At 40.0% G+C, this 27,001-nt stretch overlaps 1 protein-coding gene across 2 annotated transcripts; it reads right to left on the reverse strand.

Moving 5' to 3' along the window:
- Nucleotides 1–8,184: 8,184 nt before the first annotated feature.
- lpcat1 (lysophosphatidylcholine acyltransferase 1) lies at nt 8,185–26,399 on the reverse strand. Of its 2 annotated transcripts, XM_008421419.3 has the most exons (14): nt 25,958–26,399; nt 18,667–18,806; nt 18,345–18,559; nt 17,531–17,643; nt 17,333–17,393; nt 14,594–14,652; nt 13,985–14,019; nt 13,084–13,138; nt 12,922–13,004; nt 12,662–12,787; nt 11,164–11,317; nt 10,171–10,269; nt 9,945–10,083; nt 8,185–9,021 (listed from the first exon to the last, which is right to left on the reverse strand). In XM_008421419.3, the coding sequence occupies exons 1-14, from the start codon at nt 26,042–26,044 to the stop codon at nt 8,894–8,896; spliced, it is 1,494 nt and encodes a 497-aa protein (XP_008419641.2). In that variant the 5' UTR covers nt 26,045–26,399; the 3' UTR covers nt 8,185–8,893. The 2 variants fall into 2 exon arrangements, with proteins under 2 accessions (XP_008419641.2, XP_008419644.2); XM_008421422.3 differs by lacking the exon at nt 25,958–26,399 and having other exon boundaries at nt 18,649–18,800.
- Between the last annotated feature and the right edge of the window lie 602 nt (nt 26,400–27,001).

Consider the following 27,001-nt stretch of genomic DNA (forward strand, 5'->3'; position numbering starts at 1 on the left):
CAAGATATTTTGTTTCTAAATTTGCAGGGCTAGTAGAGATACACTACAGCAACATACAAGTGTAACCATAGCGATTACGCACTGCTTTTATGTTAATCTAAAAGATAAAATGGAAATAAAATACTTTGTGGTTTGTGGTTCCAGTGTGGGATGTAAGGAAGCATAAACCTATGAATTGAGGTATAGCTATCTGCTAGCTTACACGAACAACAGAAGGCAACTTTCATTTCTGATTCAAACAACAAAAGACAAATAAGGACTTTTCTGTTTGAAGGTCCCCATTTCCTCTCCTACACACTTTTTGAAGATTAACTTTTTTTCCCCCTTTTTTTCTAATCTCAAAGTCAACTGACAGGGAGCGTCCAAACGTCATTAAGCTAATCAAAAGTTAGCAATGCGCAGAAGTTATTTTTTTCGCTCCTGTTTTCTTTTCTTTCTTTTTTTCTGTCTTCTCCCTCCGAATCCCATCAGGAGATTTAGCGCAGTCAAACACCTCTGCATATTTTGCCGTCACCGTCGGTTTGTTGAGCATTAAAAATGTTAATTGGAATCTTTTAAAAAGGAAAGAAAATATCTCATTACCATCCCACCTCCTGCAGTCACAGCCTGTCAAAACGCAATATTCCAAATTAGATTGTATTTGGATAATCTTTTGAACTGTAATAGGTTTCCAGCCAGCAGGCATATTACTATTGGCACATCATTATTAAACAAAAGTGACACCGAACCATCACTTTGCAGGCGGTGCCAGATAAACGTTCGACACCGTGCAAATAATATTAGTTCTGCTTCCAGAGTCACCGGCTTATCTCTGGGATGCTATATTGGGTTCATATCCCTGTCGACTGGTGAAGGCCTTCTGACGGAAGTGTCTAAATTTATGAGTAGCCCGTATGTGTGTGGTGAATGTATGAATAGGTGGTTGTGTGTGTGTGTGTGCGTGTGTCGCACATTAACACTTTTATTTGTAAATGCTACTATAGCTTTGTGTGTGGGCGGCTAGATGAGTGCGTGCAAAACTGGATACATTCATATGTAAATAGGTGGTGTATGTGTGCCTGTATGTGCAGACGGGACCCATATCATGGTGTAATGAGATCCGCCACTGTTGGTTACCCTCACACAGTGGTAATTATGGCAGCGGTGAAAAGGACCGATGCTGAAGGCAGGATGGATGCTTTCACAAGCACATTCAGCCACACACCGGTCTCCCCGGACAGGAGGCTGCGGGCTAAATGACGACCCGTCCGTTTTTGTTTTTTTTTTTACCAGAGGGATGGCGATATGACTGCGTTAACTGGAAATGATGAATTAGACCTGCATGCGCCTTCTGATCAGCCCCATCTACCTGTTCACGCACACAATAACAGATTTAGAGGACATTTGAAGTGATGTTTTCCAGCAGCGATAACAATAAAAACATTGAAAATGAGAAGAGGAAACGTGTTTTGTTCATTCAGCTGTTGGAAGATCCTCGCTTGATTTGGCTCGTGGTGATTTCAGGAATGAATTGAATGTTACACATGGTAGCAGCAGCTGCATTCCCATTGACCATGTAGTTGCGCAAACTGACATTTCTAAAATAAATTTGCTTCATAGGACCCAAATTTCGAAAAAAACTAGTTTTTTGGTAAACATTGTTGATGCTAGGATGGGATGATTTTTGGGATATCAAAATTAATTTTGCAAAACTGCAATGAAAACACGTTTTCGCATCACATAAGTCATGTGATCCTCCGGATGTTGCCACTGGCACAAACCAGAAAGACGACAAACAGGAAGTAGCTGGAGGATGATGCCGATGCATGTTTTTTAACGACTTATCGTGGGAACAAACTTGTTTACGTGTGACTTTTTAATTGTTTTTATTTCTTTAAAACACTGCAATTGCAAAATAGTTTGACGTTAGTGGAATATCGACAGAGTTTGTATCTTAAATGCAGCCAGTGAGTCAGGTGATCTGGTAAACAGACCAAAATGTAATTCTAATGAATTGCACTTCTGTATTAAACACGCCCCTTTCCCAATGCTTAACCCTGATCCGCCGGCTTTACATAGAAAACAGAGACTCAACAATCTGCCATATTGGATCGATGACAGATGACAACGTGAAGAGAAGCATGGTCTGAACCACCCCTCCTTCCGTGTGCTTGCATCCTGTCCCATGTTGGTTCCTAGCATCTGTCATCTCTGTAATTGTCCTTGTGCTTCCGCTTCGCCTCGGCAGAGTGGCCGACCCGCTCGGCGGTGCTGCCGACAGCCCGCTCTGCCTCATGGGCTCTTCGTCTCTTTTCCTCCCAGACAATCACATCAAACAGAGTTCTGATTCATTTCCTCGGTGCTCGCCTTGAACCTTTCAACCACAATTTCGCTCCTTTTTACACCTCTCCGTCTCCGAACACAAGCCTTTCCTCCTTGCTTGTCTCTGTGGCTAATGGACTCCATAGTGTGTCTTTTGTGCCGAGGGGCCCTTAATCAAATGCATTTTTCAGTGCCTCATATAGGCAGCGCAGTGGAGAAGCATAAAGAATATGGCAATATTCTACGAGTGGAAGCCATCGACCATCAATATGGTGCACTCAGAGTACACATGTGCATGTAGCCATTTTCCTCAGCTTTTTGTGTGGATACCTCTTCAAATGGCTGAGTTTGAAAGGCTTTTATAGCTGCTTGTCAACAAGGCCATTTCTCCCAAACTCCAAACCATCTTAATCAAGCTTTTGAATGCTCCCAGCTTAGAATCCATCTAATCATTGTAGCCGTAATGGTAACAGGGTTGAAGAGTTCTTGGAAAAAGCAGCCTTGCCCTTGGCACTTTCCTCTTGGCGTGGTTTTGATGTAATTGGATCGCTGTGACTAAAGCAGCAGGGGGCTTGTTCCTCCTTCTAAGGATTTCTTTTTAATTTCCTTGCTTCTGACATTTGATGTTTACAAGATATATATATATATATATATATATATATAGAGAGAGAGAGAGAGAGAGAGAGAGAGAGAGAGAGCTATACTGTTGGATGTGACAGGATAGATGTTCAAAAGTGAGAAGATTGAACCATGAACATGTGGAAAGTGACTCAGAAGAATTTAGAACGTGTTCCTCTTGCAACACCTACATCGTTCCGTTTTTGAAACTGAAAAAAATGGAAAGGGGAGTAGAGGAAGAGGCCAGAAGAGTGTGTACAACCGCTACTTTAAACCCAACATACTGTATAAATTGCTGAAAACAGGGGTTTTCAACTATTTCATTTCATTCTTGGACCAGAACGATTTGTCACATGAGCCAAAATCAGCGAGTCAAAAGTACTGAGGCTTAGAAAATTAAAGAATAAAATCAAGCAAATGAATTGGTCTGAATATTCTTTTGGTAGGTAATGGTTGTTACTCACTGTAGATCCAAAACATTAATACATTAATAAAATGTTAATACATTTGTTGTATTAGCAGAAAAGAATCTAGTTTTCAGATATTTGGGGGGCTCGTTGTTTTAGTAAATGTATTTTCAGTTACAAAAACAGCGCTTGGGTTTAATTTCTTTTAAAACACTTGTTTGATAAATAAAAACAGATTTGGGTGCAGCAAAGTTGTTTATTTTGAGTAAAAGTCTCTGGATAAACGTGGCTCTATTTATGATAAAGCTTGATTGTAAAACCATGAATACGGTACTTAATATTTTTCCTTGTAAGAATATTACCTCTTACTAATTTTAGCCTGGTTAAAAATAAAACGTCTGCATCTGCATCAACCACCTGGCCGAACAGGACAAAGTTGTATCATTCTTTTAACTGTAGTTGGGGGGCCTACAAATATGCTTTTCACTCAGAGCTCAGCAGCAAAACGTATTTTTTTGTATGTCATTAATAACAACACAGTCTTCAGACTCGACTGTTTTCAGTGAATGACAGTGAAGTAGCTGAGCTGAGAATTTTGTCCCTTTGCTCCTCTGAGATCTTCAGGATTGAATCAAAGATAAATAACCTGTTCAGTATTGAAAGCACCGCTGCAACGGTTTTTAAATGAGCAGAGTTGTTACAAAGGAGGACAGGGAATAAAACACTTGAGGCCGCATGCTGCTGCTTCCAGTGTGAAGACAAGTTGTGCTAATTCACAGCTAGCTGGTGTTTGCATTTTCAGCATGCCAAGATGGATGAAAACAGAAAAGGCCAGAAAACATTCGTAAACAAGCGTGAATATGGAAATATTCTGTAAGCAAAACCAACAGACGTGAACAGCTTGGAGTTTATTCATCTATATAAACCCTAAAGCGGAAACGAAAAAAAATCCTTCTTACTGGATAAAGGAAACTGAGATGTTCAGCCTTGGTGCTGGAATGCTTTCTAAAGCTTTCTGAAGCTCACATCAAAGCAATCAGTTCTATCAAAGGGCAGCTGGTATTTAGTTATTAAGCAGTTATTAAGAAACCCTGATAGGGGACTGTGGAAGTTGAACATCTGACATCCCTATTAAAAAATACTTAAAGCTGCAGTATGTGACTTTCATAAACGATATATATATTTTTTACATATTTGTTGAAATTGTCACTGTGTCGTGACAGTATGACATAAGACATAATCTGTGAATAATCTGAGCTCCTCTGCCTTCTCCTAGTGCTCGTTAGAAACAACCAGTCAGCCGAGATGCGAGTCTCTGTGGCACTCTGCTGCACTGCAGCTAACATAGTCGTGCTCAGTCTAGTTAGCACAGCCACCGACGTCGGCACATAAACAGTTTCCTGCAATGGTAAGTTGTTTACATTTAGCAGTGAGTACATGACGTTGACTAACAGTGCTATGATTCTCCTCCTGGCTCTGATTGGTTGATTTTGGTTGGGAGCGGTGTGTTTCTTCCAATAGTAGCTCAGGAAGGAAGTGGAGGAGATTGATCTTTTCACAGATTATCTGTCTCATAACATACCGTCATAACATGACAGTTTTGGCAAATGTGTAAAAATTATACTTCAACTTTAAAGGAGGAGGATAAGTGTTATAAGTGCTGGAGTACTGAGAATGTTATGTGCAATTTGGAGGTGTTGTGCTTCTGGAGTGGGAGGCTTATTCCATAGTTTGCCTAGCACATACCGATTGCTACATGAAAGTAGCTTGAGTACAGCACTTTGATTTTAGGTGTGAAAATAATGGATGTTTAGTTAAGCAGAGATCTTGGCAGAGAAACCAAGTCCTCGCTATTCTTCCTCCAAGAATTACAGTTCATAAACTCTCGTGCTTCATTGTGAAAATTTAATCGCAGGTTCATGATTTGCTGCAGATGATTTCTCACAAATGTTGGACCAGCCATCCACATTGTTGTTGAATTTGAACTTTTGCCACACGTAGTCTGGTGAAAATGGGCTTTCAGGAAAACCAGTTAGGTATGAGTAAAAAAATAAATATCTAATAGCACAATATGTAAACATGAATAAAATTTAATCGGTGACAATTGGGTAAGTGGGTAATAAGTTACTCAGCAATACAAGCAGTCAGCTGCAACAAGGATGCAGAACCACAAGCAAAGTTGACATTCTCCCTCTGTGTCATCAATCACTAACTCGCCACCACACCTCCAATAATATATTCTTTCTTTAACAGTGAATAGTGTAACAGAATCAGGTCACAGCTTAAATCCGTTGAGAAGCAGAAATATTTAAATAACGCCAACTCAACAGGAACGTGGCTCTGAAACCAGAGCCAAGAAGTAGCTGCAGTCGCTGGTTGAATAGAGTTGAAAAGACGAGATTCGACAGCTGAAGAGGAGATTATCCAGCTTTCAAGTTAGACTTTAACACAAGGACACATAATATAGCTATCATGTGTGGAGCTACCCCAGCTTTTTTACCAACTAAACATGACTCACAGTTCCCATGAAAAAGTGTTAAACACCCTTTAACATTTTTTTTTCTAATGCAAACTTCAATGTGTTTTATTTGGCTTTATGTGATTAAAAAGTAGAGCATTTTCATCAGGGGGAAGGAAAATGATACAACGGGTTGACATGTGTATCGGGGTGAGGCGTTCAAGGTGACTTGTAAAGCTTAAAGGAACTGGTCATATAATTACAACCATTGTAATCCAAGCACAAAATTCGTTTTATCTATTTTTATGTAGGATAAGGAAAAGTTGTGAATGGTGACATCGATTTTCTACACCATGCTAGAAATGTATTCTGTCTATAGCTTTAACAATGTTAATGGTGGAAATGAACGAAGCCGTTTGGATGTGTTGGCCACGCTTCCACACGCTTCCCAATGCTAGCAGCCGTCTCGTTCAACATGGCACTTCTTTCTTCGCAGTGGAGGATGGTTGTTTATGGTTAGTTTCATAGTATCAGGATGGTACATTACATTCGTCACGGCAAAACGTTAGCGAATGGCTAAAATGTAAACCTGAGTCCACACCTTCAACAAGCAATTTCTCTCAATAGCTGAGGCTCCAGATCAGTTCGAGGGCCGGAGTCCTGCAACTAATGGTGAAACTGAATCACTAGCTGTGAGTCTTTGTCGATATTCTGCCAATGTGGTTTCCAGCCGTTGATTACGTCACTCGTGTGATGAGAAAATAGTGCGTCTATTTAGATACGACCAAAGAACTGCCTCATCCTAGCTGAAAAGCTTTGGATTTTTTTCCCCCCAAAATTGCCATGTTTCCATTAAGCAAATTGAAGTTTGTATTTTCAGTTTGCGCAATCCTATGGTTAATATAAACACGGCTACTAACATGCAGTCGAGCTCTAAAGGCTGGAGGGTGGTGTGTTGAAGGAGAGGCTACCCACCATGACACCTGCTCACATATTTTAATTAATTACAAACACTAGTTAAGTAAATCCACAGTTTATCCACCGTTGTTTGTTGGAGAGGATCACTAGTTATAAGATTGCAAACTTTCTGAAAGGTTGAACAGATTCACCGTCATAAACAATACTTGTAGTCAATAATGCCAAATTAATCTTCATTACACATTTCAGCCAAGCTGTACTGAACTCGGCCTGCCTGACAGAGGTCACCAGTTATCTCCAGTGGATTGGTTTGAATGTTTCCTAACGTGCAGTGAATGGGATTAGATGCAGGTTGGGATGAACCGTAAAGAAATATTTAGTTTTTTTCTTTGACCAAGATAAGTGGAGATGGTTTTCTAAATACCATAACCAGATTTAAACCCTTCTTATGATTTTCTGGAGCCACTTTTGTTGAAGCAGGAGAATGTGAGGATGACTGCAGAGAGGAAGTTGTATGTTCTCCACAAAGCTGCTGCTTCTTCATCCCCTGCAGGCTGGTCTTAATTGTTCGACGTGATATCTCCAGTCTGCCTCTCCTCTTTCTTTGACTGTTTTCTTCTTCCTCCTCCTCCTTCCCTTTTCTCCCCTCCCTCCCTCAAGCTATTAGGGATTGGATTTGGAGCAGAACGATCCATTTAGTCTCTCTCCTCCACACCGATCCCTCTCTCCCTGCTTCCACACCTCCTCTGCAGGTTTGGCTCATCAAAGCCCAGGCTTAATCTGTCTATTTTTACCTGAAGGAATGAAAGGAAGGGATGAGGTAATGCTTTTCCTGTCCATCAGGTGGGCACCGGTGCATGGGAGGCTCTTCAAGTTTGTGCGTGTAGCGCAGGGGTTTAGCGCCACCATCTGGACTGAGAGCAGATGACAATCTAAACTGCCTGTACTTTCTACATATCGCTGAAGAAACTAATATAAGCAAATAGAGATACAAGGTTCCTTCCTGTTATAAATATTGAATACCTTTTCCAGATTGTGAAGTTCCTTTCATTTTAATTCCACTTTTAAAATGGAAATACAAATGTTCACTGAAGCCTAATGGATGATAAGGCAAATAATGAATGAATGAAGGAAGGAAGAAAGCTAGAAATAATGGTTGGTAATTAGTCAGATAAACAGGAAGAAACACAGGAGAAAGGATGATAGGAATGAGAAATGAACAAAGTAACTTAATTTGTTCAAAGGTATGAAGAAAGGAAGGAAAAATTGAGAGAGAAAAGAATGGGAAATTGAGAAAGAAGAGAAAAAACCGAGAAAGGAAGGAAAAAGGACAAAGAATGTAAGAAAGAAAATAAAAAAGAAATGATGGAGACATTATGGGTCTAAGTTTAAATTCTGCTTTTCAGTTTCAGAGAAGTGACATATTTTGATTGAGGAAAAGCAAAGCGCTACCTGGTGGACATAAACAGAAACTGTCAATGCTACAAGTGAAAGAATTTTAATTGTACAATAATAAAAGCTCTGAAATCTGATGGTTGTTAATGATTCCTGTTCAGAAACAGAGAAACGTGACGGTGCAGCCACAGGGTAGAAAATGTCTTTTCATCACGACCTTTTCCCCAACTAACAAAATTGCTTTATGAAAAAGGCCACAGAGCTGAGATTCTTTCAACAGTATCATTTTTTCAGCCCTTTAGGAAGTTGATCATTTTCACATTCACACAGTTTTCTGCTTGTTTTAAACCGGTTCTAGGAGCACGACTTCTCCTTCTTAAACGTTTAATAAAACCACCACACCAGTTTTGCTTTTTGCATAGAGCAGTTGATGTTACAGGAAAGTAATAACATTGCTTTTTAATTGTTTTTGTTTTGTGTTTTTTTTTTTTTTGTTGCTCTGTCATTCATAAGTAAAGATAAGTGAGCTGGTGTCTGCTGTACCTGAGAGCTTTCTACTTAAACTACAACTCTGACTTCTTACATTTTTGAATATTGGTATAAGAAATTGTTAATCTTTTATATATACTCTTTTAAAAATGCTTCTTTACACTAAAGTATGCTCTAAAACAAAAGAGAGAGAAAACTGAATGAAGACTTTCTCTTTCTTTTCCTGCACTTTAAGGCACAGAAGTGGCAGGCGAGTCACATCTCGATAGAACCATCAAACCAGGCACAAGAACACGGAGTCTGTTATTTAGTCGTCTTTGTTGTGTCCATTGCAGTAGTTGAGTTGATCGATGCAGCCGCGACGAGGATGATCCTTAAAACTGAGGCAATCCACGGAGAAGTGTGGACGTTTCTTTATGAGACACTGGAGCTCATCTAGGGAACAGGAAGAGACAAAAACAGGTTCAGTAAGCTGCAACGGGAAACACAGCATGTGATTCATAAACAGAGATCCTTTCACATCAACAGATTGGAATCTGTTTCACACCTGTGGATCTGAAATTTTCTGGATTGTTTTAAAGACTAACAAGATTTATAGCATAATAGAAAGAGTAGCTGCGTTTCCATTGACCATGAAATTGCGCAAATTGGAATTACAAAAATAAATGAGCTTAATGGAAAGGCGTCAAATTGGGGGTGGGGGGAAGGCACTTTTTTCAATAAAGTTTTTACACTAGGAAGAAGTGGTTTTTGCATCGAAATTAGCGTATTTCACAAAAACTGCAACTGAAACAATTTTAAGATCACACAAGTTGTGTGATCAACACAAAAGATGAGAAAAGATGAAGATGACAGGAAGTGGTAAAGAATGATGGCAGGGTATGTTTTTTAATCGACTTGTCACGTGAACAAACTTCTTCATGTGTGGTTTTAAATTGCGTTTCTTACTTGATGGAAACACCAAATTACGCTAATTTTGACATGAGCACAATGCCAACAAAGTGCTCCACATGTTTGTCAAGGAAACGCAGCTTAGTGATGTGAAAAACAGCTTTAACACTTGGCAGAAAAAGTATGTGGTCAGTATAAAATCCTTAGCAGATGGCATTTATCTTCTTCAGCAAAGACAAGAAAATATTAAGCTACTGCAGCAGCTCAGACATTGAGACACGTTGACAGAAACCGTCTCACATGGCTTCATTTATGCAGTGTACCTGAAAACGCTACATATTGGCATATTCAGTCGAAAGTTTTCAGTGTGAATCTCTCCAGAGTCACAATGAGGCTTTTACTCCATAAAATCCCAATAAAAACGGTGAAGTAAATCATTTGTAAGGCAGAAAATGACAAAGTCTTACCATAAGTGATCTTCGCTGTGTGTTGAGCTTCGAGTTCAAGGAACAGAGGAGCGAGCTCCACTTCCTTTACTCCCAACATTATTTCTAAGATGACGGCCAGGTCGTCTCCTGTGACTCCCCCGCTGTCCTCCTCATACAGCTACAACACAGCGACGGCTCGTTTTAGCACAGCGGCCCAAATGACCCACACAAACACCAGCAGCACCACTGGGGCTGCTGTTCTCACCTGGAAGGCCAGCTTTAATGTGTCCAGGGGTTTCTGAGGTCGCTGTACAGTGGACAGAGCGGTGACATAGTGTCTGACGTCTATCTTTCCGTCTCCATCCTGATATAAAAGACGAATTTAGTTCAACATAAAACAGGAAGTGCAGCACATCTGGGAAGCATTCACAGCGCTTCACTTTTTCCACATTCTATGTTACAGCCTTACTCTAAATTTTGCTCTTTCCTCAAAATTCAACACATTAATATTCAGTTATGAGGATGTGGAAACTGTATGTTTGCCAAGGTTATAATAGTTTGGGGTTTTTCATTATAGTTTTGTTTTGACTTTTTGTCTAATTCAGTTAGTTGTAATTAGTTTTTGCCATTTTTTATTAGTTTCTATTAAATATTGTTTAGTTATAATATTAGTTGTAGGTTTTTCATACTTTGGTTAATTTTTTAGGTGCAGAATTCAGAAAGGTGACAGTATTGTATGGTGATGATGTGTGGATTGATTGGGTAATGAACACTGAGCAGAAGGTACCAATTTCAAAACATTTATTCAATTATTGTTGAACAACCAACTGCCTGGTGTTTTCCCTCCATTTTGGTAATTTCACATCAGTTTGAAAGTTTAATAAATAGATTAATCAACACGAAAACAAAGGATACTGTTACATCTTTAATTTCAGTATGTTTTAGTTTTATAAACGCACAATGTAACTCCATTTAGTTGTAATTTTCCCCCTTCTATAACTGTTTTTATTTATTTCAGTTAACGGAAATGTTTTCTCAATTTCAATTTTTGTTATTTCCTTAGCTTTAGTTAACGTTAATAAGCTTTTTATTCACTCTTGGACTGAGGAAGAACATTTCTATTCTTTTTTGCTTCTGGCTTATTTGTGATTCTCTGGAGTTACAAAAACCTCTGGACCATTCTGGACACTCACTCCCTGATATTTGAAGTACTGTAGTTTAATTTTGGAAGGTGTTGCCTCCATCCTTCCTCACTGACCTGATGGAAGAGGCTGTGGACATGTCTGAGCGTGTCTGTAACTGGAAGGCTGAGAAACTGGGCCAAGTCCTCCAGTCCCAGTCTGTCCCCCTGCAGCTTGACGGCCCTCCTGGCCTCCTCTTCCAGCCGGCTGCCTCTGCTCCCCGACTTTAACCTGTCATGATGAGAACAAGAGGGGAAAAGCTCTGACACATGGGCCTGTTTTTATTTCTGTTTCAGACGTTTGGTTACGCCATTATCGGTAGTCGTGATGAGTGGATTATTTGAACTTGATCAACTAATGGATTAATCGTTACCTGGTGTAAACAGTCATAAAAACAACATACCCAGAGGAGTAATTCAGCCAAAACCATGCAGACATATTTGCATTTAAGATAAAAAAAAAAAAAAGAAAAACACCTGGTGACTTCACCGGGTTCAAATTCTGTTAAAGAAAATCTCTTATTAAGCACTTTTTGCTATTCAATGATTAACTGGTTAATAGACAAAAAATAGCCAACCAATCAGCACAACTCTGTGTTGATGGTAAATGAAGCAGAAAGAGCTGAACTCTTCCCATGTTGATGTTAGAAGTATGTTTTTGTAGCCGTGTTCACTAACAGAACAGTATGTTATTGCATTTTGGGAAATAAAATGTTTCTTATTTTAAAAATAAGTTTAAGTAATGTGGCGCAGTTGGTAGAGCTGTTGCCTTGCAGCAAGAAGGTTTTGGGTTCGATTCCCGGCCTGGGGTCTTTCTGCATGGAGTTTGCATGTTCTCCCTGTGCATGCGTGGGTTTTCTCTGGGTACTCTGGTTTCCTCCCACAATCCAAAAACATGACTGTCAGGTTAATTGGCCTCTCCAAATTGTCCCTAGGTGTGAGTGTGTGTGTGCATGGTTGTGTGTCTCTGTGTTGCCCTGCGACAGACTGGCGACCTGTCCAGGGTGACCCCGCCTCTCGCCCGGAACATTAGCTGGAGAGGCACCAGCAACCCTCCCGACCCCATTGAGGGACAAGGGTGTAAAGAAAATGGATGGATGGATGAAGTTTAAGTAATTCAAAGAAAAATCTGCAGAATGTGTCCATTTTTTTTTTGTCTGATTGTTGATTATCCAATTTTACAAAGCATAATACACTGGGAATTATTACTCCTACATTTCAAAGTGAGTTAATTGTATCCTGGACATTAATAATAATATTTTTGTTAATAAAGGGAAAAACAGGATCTGGTTTTGAATACACAACTACGTCTTTTGATATATATATATAAACACATTGATTCAGTTAAAGCTTTACCCAGTAGCAAGAAGTGTATGGAACGCTTCAATTTCTGACTTAACCACAGCTACATCACAGGACTAAAGTTCTACATAACAAACATCTTAGATCAGTGGAAACACCTGCAGATTTAGCTTGCAAAATCAAAGTTCCAGTAATGGCCCTATGAGAGTGTGTTTCTCTCCTTCCCCCAGCAGGGGTCAGTGTTTCTACACTGTGATCCTCTCCCCTCACTCACCCCAGTTGGCCCAGCAGCTGGTTGAAGTGCAGCAGGCTGGTGTAGTCGTGTATTCTCAGCGGGCCGTGTGACAGGATGATGTCCCGGTCGTCGAAGGACAGGTCTGTGAGGGGAACCTCCAGCGCCCTTCCAGGACGGAGCATTTGAACATACATGAGATGGACAGAAAGGAAAGTGCGTTTTCAACTTGACTCAAACATAAGCAGACGATCTGATCTGCTCCTCGGTGTTTGTGCGAACACGGCTGCACGTGAACTCACTCGGCCATGAGCCTCCTGACGTTACTGGCAAACAGAGCAGGGTTTTCCCTCTCCTTCGCTGACGGGTGGTAGATGGGTAAATACTGCAGAAAACAGTGAGAGGAGGTGAGCCGCAGTGTAATCGCAGCACACCAAGAAAATTGTCGCTTTTTAAGCGCTCACCTCGATCTCTACAGAGTTATGAGGCTGACACAGAGTGAGCCACAAAATCTTAAACCTGAAGAAGAAGAAAACATAACTAAATAACTGACGTTCTGTAGTGTTTGTGTTCACTTTGGTAGGAACAGATTACTGGTGTTTCTAATCACAAATACAGCCCATCAAAAGTATTCACACCCTTTCCTTTCTCATGTTTTGTCACATTATGACCACAAACTTAAATGACGTCTTAGGAATTGATGTGACTGTCACAAAGTAGAGCATTAATGATGAAATGTGGTAAAGTTATGGGGTTTTTTTTACATATAAAAATCTGACAACTGTGGCGTATGATGATATGAACTCTCTTGCATTCTAATGAAATGTACTGCAAATAGTCCAACAATGTGCTATTTAATGTAAATCCAGCTGTTCTTTGGAGGCTTCAGATGTTTGTTAGAGAACTTTAGTGAACAAACAGCATCAAGAAGATGAATAAACATGGCAGACAACAATAGAATGGTTTACATCAAAGCACTTCATATGTTGGGACGGCCAAGTCAAAGTCCAGACCTACATCCAACTGAGATCCTGTCAGATTACTTGAAAACCAATCTTCACCGATGCTCTACAAATAATCTCAACATTTTACAAAACATTTGATGACAAAGATTGTTTTATTTTTAAAGCTGGTCGGCCAACGCCAAAAGACTTAGATTGGGTGAATAAAAACACGTTCAGGTTTTAAACGATGTCTAACTTTACTTCCACCTCACAAAGGTGTTGGTGTGGTACATAAAATCGAAGTAAAAGGAGTTACAGGTTGTGGTTCTGATAGAAAAAGGTTCAAGAGGTGTGAGGACTTTTGCGCCGTAACCAATTATGCACAGGTCTGTCAGGAATCGTTATGCAGATAGAAACTCACGCTCCAGGGCCGCGCCACGTCCACGAAATCGTGTCCTACAGACATGGAAGAAATATGTTACAACACATGCAACAGGATCCTTTCTGAATATTTTGGCTCACTTTTTACTAGCTATTCAAAACGTATGAAAAATATATTCCTCCTATTGCTATATTTAGCATGCTACCAGCAAACGGTAGCTGAAATTAGTGAGGCAAATAAACAAACAAACAGGGCTGGCAAGCTGCCTCGAAAGTCAGGACGGTGACTAAACAGAGAAGTTTGAGACAAAGACTTTCGAGGGAAGCGGACATGCAAACCTTGGTAATACCAGCTGCATCATTTATGAGCGCGTGAGGAGAAGCGCTGGAGGCGATGGCGGGGGAGGAGATATGACACCTGTCTGCGCACGCCTGCGAGCGTGAGCGCGCGGGGCGAGATGCAAACGGGTGAAATATCACCCCGCTGGAACACGAAGTCAGTCGACACACGAGGGGAAACGCACCCTGACACGACAAACGGCAGCCATTACATCAGAGGCGGCTCGGAGCGCACGAAGCCTGAGGTCGCGGTCGGACCGGGTCGCGGGTCTGAAGGTAGACATGTGGAAGGATGAAAGAAGATGCTCACCAGTTTGTTTGAGTATCGCAGCACCACTGGCTGCACTGGGAGTCCTGGGATGAAAGCACCTTTTAAACACAAAAATGAGAGAAAATTAAGAGTAAAAACACAAAAAAACATGAACCTACTGGCAGACGGCTTCCCTGGTGGGACTTTGACGTATCCTGATGATGACAGACGAGCTGAACAGCCACATGCAGTATTAATGACTTCAGGAAAGACCTTTCCAAGCCTCTGTCTGCCTTTTGAAGGCTTTATTATGTGAAAATAAACAGTCGAAAAGGCTACATGTATAATTTATCTGCAGGTCTTTAATAAAAGATATACAGTAACGTTCATTTATTACCTAAATCTAAATCTCATATAACAAGACGGCTACGGTTTCCTCATCTCTGTTCATCATTACTGAGGTCAAAGCAAAAAGCATACAAATTTGTTACATTTATTCAAGCCTTTTGCTTTATTTTCAGGTAGATCTGACTAAATATGACTTAAGCAGCAGTCATGAATTGCATTCAGTTGAGAGATGAAGCACAAACAAAGCAAATATTTGACATAGTTCCTGGTAGAGCAGCTGATTGGAGATTCAACAAACTGTTTAAACAGCACTACGCTGCCACAAAATGCTAAAATTTTAATATTAAGCTAAATCAGTGCGTAGCAAATCATTGAATGGTGATTCTCTCTTTGAAGTCCCAGTGAGACATCCCTACATATCCATGATGGTTTATGACCTTTATAAGGTGACAAATTTGCTTATTTTGTATATTTAGCTTGTAGACAGAATTATGGGTAATGTTGAACATTTTGTTAAACAAATCTGTGTTCTTCTAGTCAAGTCAAGTTTATTTCTATATCACATTACAGCTAATAACAAATTGTATTATTACAGGATTGAATGTTGAGAAATTGCCTATTAACACAAAGTAGTTCCTGTTCTTTACGTAAGATCTGGACCAGCTAAGTTCTGGACCAGAGTCCAAACCAGCTCCTCAAATGTGGGTCAGAACAAAAAAAAAAAATTGTAATAGAATATAATATGTTTTTAATATGATACAGTTGAATTAAATTACATGTCAGATTTAAGTATTGTATATCCATTTATTGACATGGCACTATGACAACTAAACCGGTACACCATGGGTAGAAGAAATAACAATTGAAAGAAAAGAAAAACTTATTGGATGTAGGAAAGAACACAGAAAGCAAAAGCACATCAACACAAACTCCACACATAGCTGGTGTGCTATACTGAGAGACAAAGCAGGAGGAGACATGTCCAGAGAGGACTGGAAGCACACAGCACAAAGATCAAGTTGGCTTTAACCCACATATACGCAAACACAACCAGAGCTGCACCAACCCACAGGGCTTACTGGGAATGAGTGAATAACAGACTGGAAAAAAGGGGATTAGAAGGAGCTGGCATCAGACAATAGCTGACCACAAAACACCCCTCATGCGTCCGCGCATACACACGGACGTTAGCGGAAAAACAAGTCTGATAAAAGAAAGCAAAGGGTCGGACTTTTATGCACGAAGCAGCAGGACGCCAAACGTCCCCGCCTGCTGGGTTTCATTTGTTCTGACATTAACGGTGGGAGCTGGTTGCAACAGAGTCAGAATCCATTCACAAATAATCATATAAAAGTCCAAACAAACTCAATTAAAAACCCAGATGAGGGTGTCTGTTGTAATGCGGACATACCCATTAAAAGAAATCAGCCGGAACGTCAAATGAATCAGTTCTGCTTTGGTTTGCGCAGTAAACGCTTCACCTGCTGCTCTGGATAAAAAACAAAACCTACTTCTAATGTGACAACAGAGATGAATATTTTCTGTTTTACTCCTATGGATAAGAGTAAATGTTTATCCCAAGTAAAATCAGTCTTGTACTGAAATGGGCTGAAAGGCCGCTCAGCCAGGAAGAGGCCGTTACTCCAAAAGCAACATAAAAAAGTCAGATTTCAGTTGTACTGAGGGACAAAGACCCTAGTCTTTAACAGACATGTCTCAGTGAGATGAATAGGCCTGTCGCTACAACCAATAAATCAATTAATTCCATGATAAATTAAAGCTAGCTCAATAATTGGAGCTTGCTTTAATTTGCTGAAAATGTCTTTCAGCTCCAGTGTTGAATGTTAATTAAAATACAGTTTCATAATATTTGAGAAATTAATTAAAATTTGTCAGATTTAAAAGTTTGTACTTTTTATACAGTGTATGTGACAGTACCTCCAGTTTTTTTTTTAGCAATTCTGCGATCATGGACATTCACACAAAATCAAAAGATCCCTGCATAATGCAAATGTTCAGAAAAATTGTGAAAAACATTGGGTTTAAGTGACTGCTAACTCCCACCTGCAGGTGGCAGTATGTCTCACTCCTACTACACTGTTGCCTTAAGCAAACTTGATGTCATGTTGTCATCTGTGATCGTTATGGCGAGTAACAAAGATCAAACTAATTAAGTTCTTTAAAGAATAAAAATTTTTGTGTCCAATCTGTCTGCTTGAGGAAAAAATACAGTAAAATTCCTTGCAACTATTTATAAAATAGCACCACAAAATCCATGATTTTAATTGAAAAAAAAAAAAAAAAAAATCACAAAAAACAATTACAAAATCCTGGAGGGACTGATATGAATGCACTGTTTTCATTTGCTTCTAGAATTTAAGACTGAGGGTCAAAAATAACTTCCTGTAATGTTCTGGTCATGTTGTAGCAGGTAGGGGACTGAAAACATACCAGCCTTGAATAAGATGAGACCCGACCTGTTGGTGCACGTCCCCTCAGGGAATATCATGATCTAGAACAAGGAGTTTAACATTAATATAGTATAACACGTAAAAACACGGCAAAAAAAAATGCTTTAGTTTCTTTGATTGCGTTTGAAGTTAGACTTGTGTGTGAGTGTGTGTGAGTGAGTAGATTGGTGCGAGTCACCTGGGGCCACTTTCCTCCAGACTGGGCTCTTCGTTTGATCTCCTCAACAGTTTTTCTCCTGGAGTGCTGATCCGACCGGAATACCAACACGGGCCTGATGTAGCTGATCAGAGCTGGAGGAGGCCATGATGAAGCGATGCATTTTAGAAGCCAATATGAGAGAGAAAAAAAATTTAAATTATTAAGAAGGAAAATATGTGATTAGAAATTTATGAAAATGCAGCAAAAAAATACTGCAAGGACCAAAAGTCTGTCAACATACATAGTACTTCTAATTTTACAAAAGCAACTTATAACCTTAAAAAATAATATAATCAAAGTAGCTGTGTTGTACTTATTATTTTTTAAAAACTTTGGTAAAATGCTTTAACGTTGACTGAGAAAGAGTTTATGTTCCTCAAAACTGTAGCACTTTTTAAGGGAGCTACTTTGTTGTTGACTCCTACAAATAATAGATAAAAATCCTTTTCACCATCCAAGTTACTGAAAACACTTGAATGTGTTTTCAGTAACACATTTGCGTCAGTGTTTATGTTTTAAAAAGGGAATTTAATCATTTGTTTATTTGCCTCTTTTAATATATTTCTAATATCTGATAAAAAAGATAGAGGTTTTAAGCTTTTTGTGCCAACTTTATATCCAATTAATCGATGAATTGGCAGACTAGTTGACTAGTTACTAAAATAACCATTAGACGTGTAGATGTGTTGAGAGGCTAAACTCTTTAAATCTAGAAGATTTCCATACAAACACTGCACTCTTCTTCCCTTTTTGCATTTTTCCTATTGTAAGCATGGAAACGTCAATGACTCACTGCCCCAGACTGGGACGCTCTGACTCTCCAGCTTGGCGACAATGGAGCACATGGTCATGGTGACTGGGATCGCGTCGAAATAGGAGGAATGCGGGGCAACGGTGAGGATGGGAACTTCAGAAGGCGGCGCTCGCTCTCCTTTCACTTTGATCCAATGGAAACCACCACAGAACCACATGGCTCGCATAATGACCCGGAGACAAAGATCTATTATTCTGACAAAGCAAACGTTTTAGGCATTCATTTCTTTTTGTCAGGCCTAAAGACATTACAACCCGCCTTTGATAAATGTCTCTTACTGTACCATCTCACCCCAACACACCTCCTCCACCACGACTGTGGATCGGGGACAAGCTCAGAACGCCCCAGCGAAGCCGTGAAGGCGAAAGGCCACGCCAGCAGCATGAAGAAAGAGACCAACAGCAGCCGGACTGGAAAAACTGTAACCGACATGAGTCCGATCTGGAGACGAGAGAGAAAAGACACAAAAATACAAATAATCAACGAATTACTACAGTGCTGCTACTCGGTGTAAACCCAGTGCCTTGCAACAATGTTCACACCTGATGAACTTTTCACATTCCTGTCATAAAACGACCTCAAACATTCACTTCATTTTTGTCCCAAGCTTGTTTCATTAGTTTGCTTTTTTAATTCTGTTGTGTCACATTTCAGTGTCAGATTTACATTAGTTAATTTCCAGTAAATTATTCCATTTGTTCATGTCAAGCTATTTCAGTGACCTTGTAGGTCTTTTGGTCATTAACAAACATTGTGTGTAACTTTCTTGTGTTTTTTGGTATGAGGACCTTTGCAGATGACTGTAAGTAGTTCAAACTAAATTATTGAAATGTGCATGACACATTCATATACAGCAGAGAAATGTGGCCGTATATCCTGGAGGGAAAGGAGGAGGAAACGCACATTCCATCTGAGCCTTCGGGAAGGAGCAAACACTCATCCATCAACATTCCCCTTCTAACATCATACGTTTTGAGCATGCACATTTTCAAGTATATCACAACTTTAGCTTAACCATACGACTAGGTCATAACAGTCACATTAAATCTTATTGGTGCAGATAACATGCAAGTAATTCAGAAATCTCATCAATCTGTTCAGGCTGACTCTTTTCCAGGATGTTTACTAGAAGTCACTGCAGTTATGCACACTGTAAAGTATTGAAAGTTGTTCTCCATTGATGCTCTGATAAGAACAATAAGGCCTGATGCACTATTAATACTAATACCAGGTCTAAACTTACTTCATACTAATTTGGACAGTGTTGCCAGGAATAGGGGTGTCTGGGTGTCCATCTTGGTCCTGCTATCCCCTGGACCAGTGTTTAACTCCAGTCCTTAGAGACCACTGCCCTGAGTATTTTAGATTTGTCTTTGTTCCAGAAGACTTGATTCAAATGATTGCATGACCCCCTCTGCACGCCATCAAGTGCTGCAGAAACTTGTTAATCACTGACTTATTCAAGTCAGGTGTGTGTCAGAAGGGATACACCTAAAACGTGCAGGGTAATGGTCAATGAGGACCGGAGTACAGAAACACTGCCCTAAACCCCATCCTGTATAAGTTGTAGACAATGGACAGATGAACTCTCTGCTGTACCTCTATGTTTTGAGCTAAAATTAAAGGCTTTGCAAAAGAAAGTCAGGTACCAAGCTCTTGAGCGAGTGCTATTTCATGAAACCCCTCCCCCCAGCTCCTGAAAGCATTGTCTAGGACTGGACTGTGAAATACAGCAAACGTCTCTTTCCAACTGTCCAAAGGCACATCCTGATATTTCCTTTGATTTAAAGCCTTCCCCAATTTTAAACAAATTTAAATTAAGCCACAGAGTTTGCAAACCACCTGTTTTGAGTTAATGCCTGCATGTTCCATGAAGACTTTGCATAGTGAAACGAGCAATGATCAGGAACTAAAACACATCCCTTGTGCAAACCCCAAAGGAAGGGTGATCAAGTTGGAGGAGCTTGTCTTGCCGCAGAGAGATCACTGACCAGAGAGAGTTCAGCTCTGCAAACGTTATGGTTGCAAAGGACATGAAGGTATTATAGATTTATATTTTTCTAGCACATGATGTACTCTGTGGTCCTCAAGGGACACGGAAAAAGATCAGGTAGAAGTGACACTCCCACCGCTTGAATAAGTAAAAAGATGAATCCCTTGTTCCATTGACCTTATCACAACATCAAGACAACAAAGAGGTTTTTTTTCCCAAAAGGCAGGCCCTCTGGCAGTGATTTTTTTTTCCCCACAGTGTTGCCTTTTTTAACGTAACGTAAGCAGTAGCATTAGAAGAAACCTGCTGACTAAGCTGTCATCCCTTGTCTCTATCGGTGTGATGAAACAGACGTGGTGCCGGGGATAAACTAACACACTTACAGAGTCCCAGCTTGCTGAATAAATTCAGACTGTGTGACATCGCTGGCTTCCTCCAGCTGATTCCCCTCCCTCAGTTCAATCTTCTCATCTCCCACTCTGATTGCTCTCTTCCCCTCTTTACACCTTAAAGGATCTCAGGTCCCCAGAGTCTTCCTCTCCTCAACCATCAGCCCATCAATCCCTCACTCTCCGTCTCCATCTGCTCCACCACATGTTCATCCATCACCCTGCTCTCCTCCTACTTTGGAATGACGTGCTTGTTGTCATCGCCCCTGGGAGTTGTATCTAAGCTCCTCTTCCTTCCTCCTTCCTCTGCCATCTTTCCATCCTTCGTGATGCATGTCTGGATGTGGAGGACCCAGGTGCGGGCTTCGGGGCTGTATTAATAAATAAACACCACCGGGTTGATTTATGAAGCTCAAACACTCTTCCCGACTCTCCACCCCTCCCCGCTCCCTGCAGTTGTGTGTCATGGTTGGAGCTCTACAAATCCGTCTGGGGTGATCCGCTTGACATTTTCTCTAGAGGTGGTAAGAGAATGAGCCAGGGCAGAACAGATTGAAACTGAATTTTACAGGGAACAGATATCACAAGGCTTACTTGGAATTCGCAATAATAATAATACACTTACGCACTTTTAGCAGCCTATTAAAATCAGAACGTCAGCTTTCAAGTTCAAGGAAAACTGCCTTTTCCTGTTTAATGTTGCGAATCCCAACAGCAACATTAGGGTTAGGGCCCAGCTGTGAGAAACATTTTCTTTCCTTTCTAGCTTGACAATATTTATTTTCCAGTGGGAATAGAGGAAGCATCAAGTTCTCCAGAAGTTCCTGTAAACACTGGCGAGCTCAGACTCTGGGACCACACCGGTACCAGCAGATGGCTTGGCTCCCAAAATCACAGAGGAAACGTTACATTGGAACTAACGGTTTGATTCTGTGCCTCTACGCTCTTCCTTTAGACTCTGGGACCTTGATGTCTTTTTTCCTTCCACTCAACTTTCCATTAACATGTTCACATTTTGCATATTGTGATCAACCAGATTATTTGGCAATCACCTTTTGTGCCTTAAGCTCCTAAGAATACAGTGACCTCCTGTAGGGTAACTATCAAGTCAGCAGTCTTCCCCATGACTTTGTAGACCATAATGCAATTTATCTACTTTTTTAAATCCCTTTTTCTCTTGCGTAATATTATTAAAAAAAATAAAAAGGACCTCTTGTGATCTACACGTAACATCAATCGTGTGTTAACAAATAAGTAAGGTTGCGAGGCAGAAACCTGACATCCAAAAAAAAAAACATCTCTCGAAAACCGAGTAGAACATGTTATTCTTCAATGAAACTGAATAGACATTTCATCCCTAAATATTAATGTATCCACACTGAAACATAGTATGAGCATCATGCACAGGGGTTAGTTTTCTCCAGGTCACAGAGGTTTGTGTAAAAGTAGAGGAAGTTTAAAGGTCTGGAAACCATTTCACTCCTTGTTTTCTCTAATCTGGACAGGGAAGGAGGAACAAAGCCCAGGACGATGAGCTGAGAACAATCTGGAACATGTAAGGACTCGACCATATCAAACCTCTTTTGATATGGTCGACATTTTAAGTTGATTTTCTCATTTTTTCTGTCACTTCTGGCAGGTTCAGTCCTGTTTTTAGCCCATTCTTCTTTGTCAGATAACTCAAGCTGGCTCAGATTGCATCAAGAGCATCTATAAACATAAATTTTGCCGCCTTGACTCATTTGGATTTAGGCCTGGACTTTAACTAGGCCATTCTAGAAATAAAAAAAATGCCTACATCTCTCTTTCTCCCCATAGCATGATGCTGCCACCACCACATTTTGCCTTGGATAATTGTCAGTGTTACTTTTCCACCACATTGAGTTTTGTATGTAGGTCAAAGAGTTTTGCCTGTTGGTTATAGAGAAATATAGTTTAAGCCGCAAGTTATTAATACAACTGGAAAATTTAGATTTTAAATTATTTTTATTCAACCAAAGAGTTTGTCTCTGATATAAAATATGACAGGCATAAAAAATGAGTTTAAATGTAGAAAAATAATTGACATTTTTCTGCTTAAATTCATGTTGAATATGATTTTTTTTCTTGGATTTTTGATTTATATTTGATAATAGGCTCTAGGTCTTTGAGGTTGGACAGCCTCCCTGCCATCACCCTAATCTGCCTGCACCGGTTCTCTTTCAGGTTTAAGTCGGGTCTCTCCAGTCAAAAGGAAGAAGCTGGTAAAATTAAAAACACTTTCATTTAAAAGGTCAAACTACAGGGCTGAACTCGTACTGTACTCTCTCAAAGATGAAAACAGATGTAAACGTAAGAGGAAAAGTTTATCCTCTCCATCTTGTTTGTTTTTGGCGTGCAGGCGTGTTCACATGCAACTGCCCACTTGTGGGCAAGTGGAAAAACAGCTTTAGAAAGCCGGTGGTGGAAGGTGTGAAGCAGACACGTGATGGCTGAGCTGCTGCTGCTGCTGCTGCTGTCATCTGGCGCACGCTGACAACTGTTAGTAATCATCTCCTCCAGGCCTGAACGGAAAAACGACCCATTCCTGGCAACGGCGGAAAGGGGCGGGAAAAGCATCCTGCAAGTCTTGGGGAAGTGGCCACAGCCTGCAGCAGGGGTTTTTCTGCTCATCTCAGCAGAACGGCTGACTTTTAAAGGATCAGTTTTGCCAGCATTACATGCCAACTTGCTGAACATTTACACATTCCACTCAGAGGGAAAGCGAACTTCTCTAAGCTAGAAGCAGAACTTTATTTCTCCCTTTAAAAGAAACTGAACTGTGAAAAGGTGTTTTATTTAAATTTGCATGGAAGTCGATGCACTTCCTCGTTTACTGAACACACACAGATGATGTGCGTTCAGGGGATTGGCGTGCTGTCGACCCAGAATGTTAACCAGGAAACATGTGGCTCCTCCATAGTAGAAGATGCTCAACAACTCTTAGATCATTTGGAAGCACACTGGGTTTCCAGCAGGAACTATTGATGACAAGACAAGACACAAGACAACATGTAAGCAATGAAAGTTGTTCAGAGGTAACCAACGGCTGGATGTCTAGGATACAACGAGCTACATCACAATCACAGTGCTCACTATCATTACCAAATGGGAAATGTGTTACAGCAGACCATGCATACTCAGTATCCTAAGGTCAGAAGAGGCATGTCGTGTATCGTCTTGCGCTACACCGTAGCGACACTGCACAATGTGCAACACGGGAAACTAGGAAGACGATCTTTGTCATTTGAGAACTTCTTTGAAGAAAATTCATGAAATATAAAATACAGACGTTAAAATGTTATCAGGAACAACGTTTAGAGGAACGAGCTTGAGATTCTTCCCTAAACTTAGCAACCCTGAACAGGAGCACTCGGTTTGCATACTTTAGATCAACATTAGATTCTTTTTCTCTTTTTATTTGTTATTTTGCTCTTTCCTTTGGTTTGTTATTTTGTTTGTATTTCCTTTTAATTCCTGTAAAGCACTTTGTATTGCCTTGTTGCTGAAAATGTGCTATATAAATAAAATTACATTTACATTTAAACAGCCATTCCATTATTCTCTTGAAAATTATAGTGAAACATTTAACAGAGAGAATCAAATAAGACAGAAGACGTATCCCTCAGGAGAAGATACAGTTCCAGATTAAAGTCAGCCTAATAAAGCTAAGAGTGTCAGTCTGCGGACATTCACAGCAGGTGCTCAGGTAAAATCAAATGCAAATATAGTAAACTTGTTAAACTGTTAAACTATGGCTGTACCTTCATCCAGGAACAGAGTGGTAGCTGGGGTCCTGGTGAAACCACAGGTTTCAGATAAAACTCTGGCAGTTAGATTATGACTGACCAATTACTGATACCAGATCATCATAAAAAGAAGCAGCTAGTAGTGAAGCAGCACAGCTATCAGGTGGTTCACAGTGGATTCTGGTAGTGGTAACGGATTTTTCCACTACTCCGGACTCAAATTGTAGGGTTTTCTTTTCTTTTTTTTTCTCCCAACTTTTTTCGTAACATTTTGGGCATTTGAGGAAAAAAGATTTACTTCAAAGGATTGGAAAGTAGGTAGATTTTGTTATCTGGATTTATCACCAATCATGAGAAAACTCCATGATTCAGCAGGTTGTTGGCTTTTTTTCCCCCCTCAGGCTGTAATGCTTAGACTTGTCAAACTAAGATTGTTCATTTTCAAGCACAGTTTGTGAGCTTTGATTCACCGATTCCGGGTTCACACTGATTTTCTTTAGCGATGATATATCGACTCTGTTTTGGAGCAACTCAAGATTTTATTTTATTTTTTCAGATTTATTCCAAGGACCGAATCGCGAAAAGGAGAAAGTTGATAGTGGTAGCAGCTTTAAACCCATTAGAATTACAAGCTTATTCCTATCATCACGTGAAGCTGACGACCTTGTTTACTTTATTGAACTTAAAAACTGCATCAACGTAGGCATTCCTGTATGACGCATTTATAGAGCTATACATTTTTATGCACTGAATAAAAGGGATGGGTGATATGAGGTTAAAATCTTAGAGTATTTTGTGGTATTTGTGAAAAACGTGATAAAAAGCAGCTGTATAGCTGTGACCGCATTTAACTGAAACCGAAGTCCCACAAATATAAACAAAGTTTTCAGGCAAAAAAAATTGTTTCGCCAAAAATTGGATTTGGCAGGTCGGGCTCTTTAATGACTGATAATAAACCAAAAAAACTGCAGTCTGTGCACCGTTAATACTTATTGCCGCTTTACTGGAATCAACATTGGAGAAAATTGTAAAAATAGTACTAACAATGCAGCCGTTTTTGGGTTGTTTTTGTTGTTGTTACAATTAATTGGAGTCCAAATTAGAGTGCTGAGAAAGTCTAAAGTTTTATAAGTGTACAGTATTGAAAGTATTTTAATTCTGCATTAAAACTGCTCTTGGCTGACTACATCCAGCGAGTCCAGCTGCCACAGAAACCACAGAGGAAACATTTCCTAGAAGGATGCAGCACTCCGCTTCCTCTAAGTCTCCATATCGTTCAGCATTCTTTACATTTTATTTCAGCGGAATGTGACCGGACAACAAAACTGCTCACAAAGTGTCTATCACCTCATACTGACACACAAAATATGCAACACCGGAGTAATTCCAACTGCGGAGGAACAAAAGTACTTGTTGACATTTATTTTTTAAAAAATGTCTCACCTTTATTTTGTCTGTCATGGAAAACTTCAGCTCGTGGACAAACGGGTTTCTGTCAGTTTCCGCAGGCGGACTGCTGGAAGTCTTCATTGTTGTACGGTCTGGTATATTTATCTATTTGAAAGGAAACTTCGGTCCTGAATGTCTCGAAGCGCAGCGGAGAGCTTCACCCCGCCTGCGGTGGCCGAAACTGATGCTGTCTGAGCGGAGAGCAGGGCGGATTCACTCCGCCTCTAGCAAGTTATGCGGCGTTACCCCCGCTTCCGGTTTGACTTCTTCCAAAATAAAAGCATCGGGTTTGCGTCGTATGATCTGGCGGGAAAAAAAAATCGCTATCAGTGGCGGTTGAAATTCAGGTGTGCCAACAGCAAGTTATATGTAAACAGAAGAATCTATATTCAAAACTAAGGCACAAATATAAAAGCAGAAAACAGGAATTCGACGGACTGTAAGGGCAAATTTACAACAAAGAAAAAAATAATACTTTACCGCTATTAAAAATAGTATACTCAAATTAAAATGTGTAACCGAGTAAAGTTATTTAAAAAATGTACGAGATGCGTATATTTCTGCGTCAAAAGCAGCAACAGGCTACAATAATTTTAAAACGACTGCAAATATCAGTCTGCTTTTATTTTGAAAGTAACAAGAAAAGACCATATTCAAAATAAAAACAGTCTGTGAATAACTTATAGATGGCATTATTAAAATTACATGACCTAGATGCACTTACTGCTCTGCTCTTAATCTTCTCATTAGGAAGAAAAGTCTTAAAATCCTGACTGTGTGGATTAATAATTAATCATTCTTAAGTAGCATGATGTCAGAAAGTGCTTCAGAGGTGTTTTTTTTTCTTTATTTGTTGCTCACTAAATGATTAAATACACTGTTATGGCACACAACCATACATTTAGCTATTTCCAGGTAACTTTACTAGTTTTCATCTCTTTTATTTTTCCTGTTCCTGCTGGAGTTAATTGTGTTTTTTATAGTCACTTTAATTATTATTTCTTACATTTTCTATCTCTTTCAACCAGTTTCAGTCGG

This window comes from Poecilia reticulata, chromosome 11 (assembly GCF_904066995.2).
Source record: "Poecilia reticulata chromosome 11, P_reticulata-male-v2, whole genome shotgun sequence".
NCBI classification, from domain to species: domain Eukaryota; kingdom Metazoa; phylum Chordata; class Actinopteri; order Cyprinodontiformes; family Poeciliidae; genus Poecilia; species Poecilia reticulata.

Coding starts and splice junctions, on each gene's coding strand:
- lpcat1 (XM_008421419.3), bottom strand. CDS start 26,044: ATGAAGACTTCCAGCAGTCCGCCTGCGGAAACTGACAGAAACCCGTTT. Junction 10,084..10,170: donor CATTAAAGCTGGCCTTCCAG/GTGAGAACAGCA, acceptor GCTGTGTTGTAG/CTGTATGAGGAGGACAGCGG. Junction 9,022..9,944: donor CACAGCGAAGATCACTTATG/GTAAGACTTTGT, acceptor CCTGTTCCCTAG/ATGAGCTCCAGTGTCTCATA.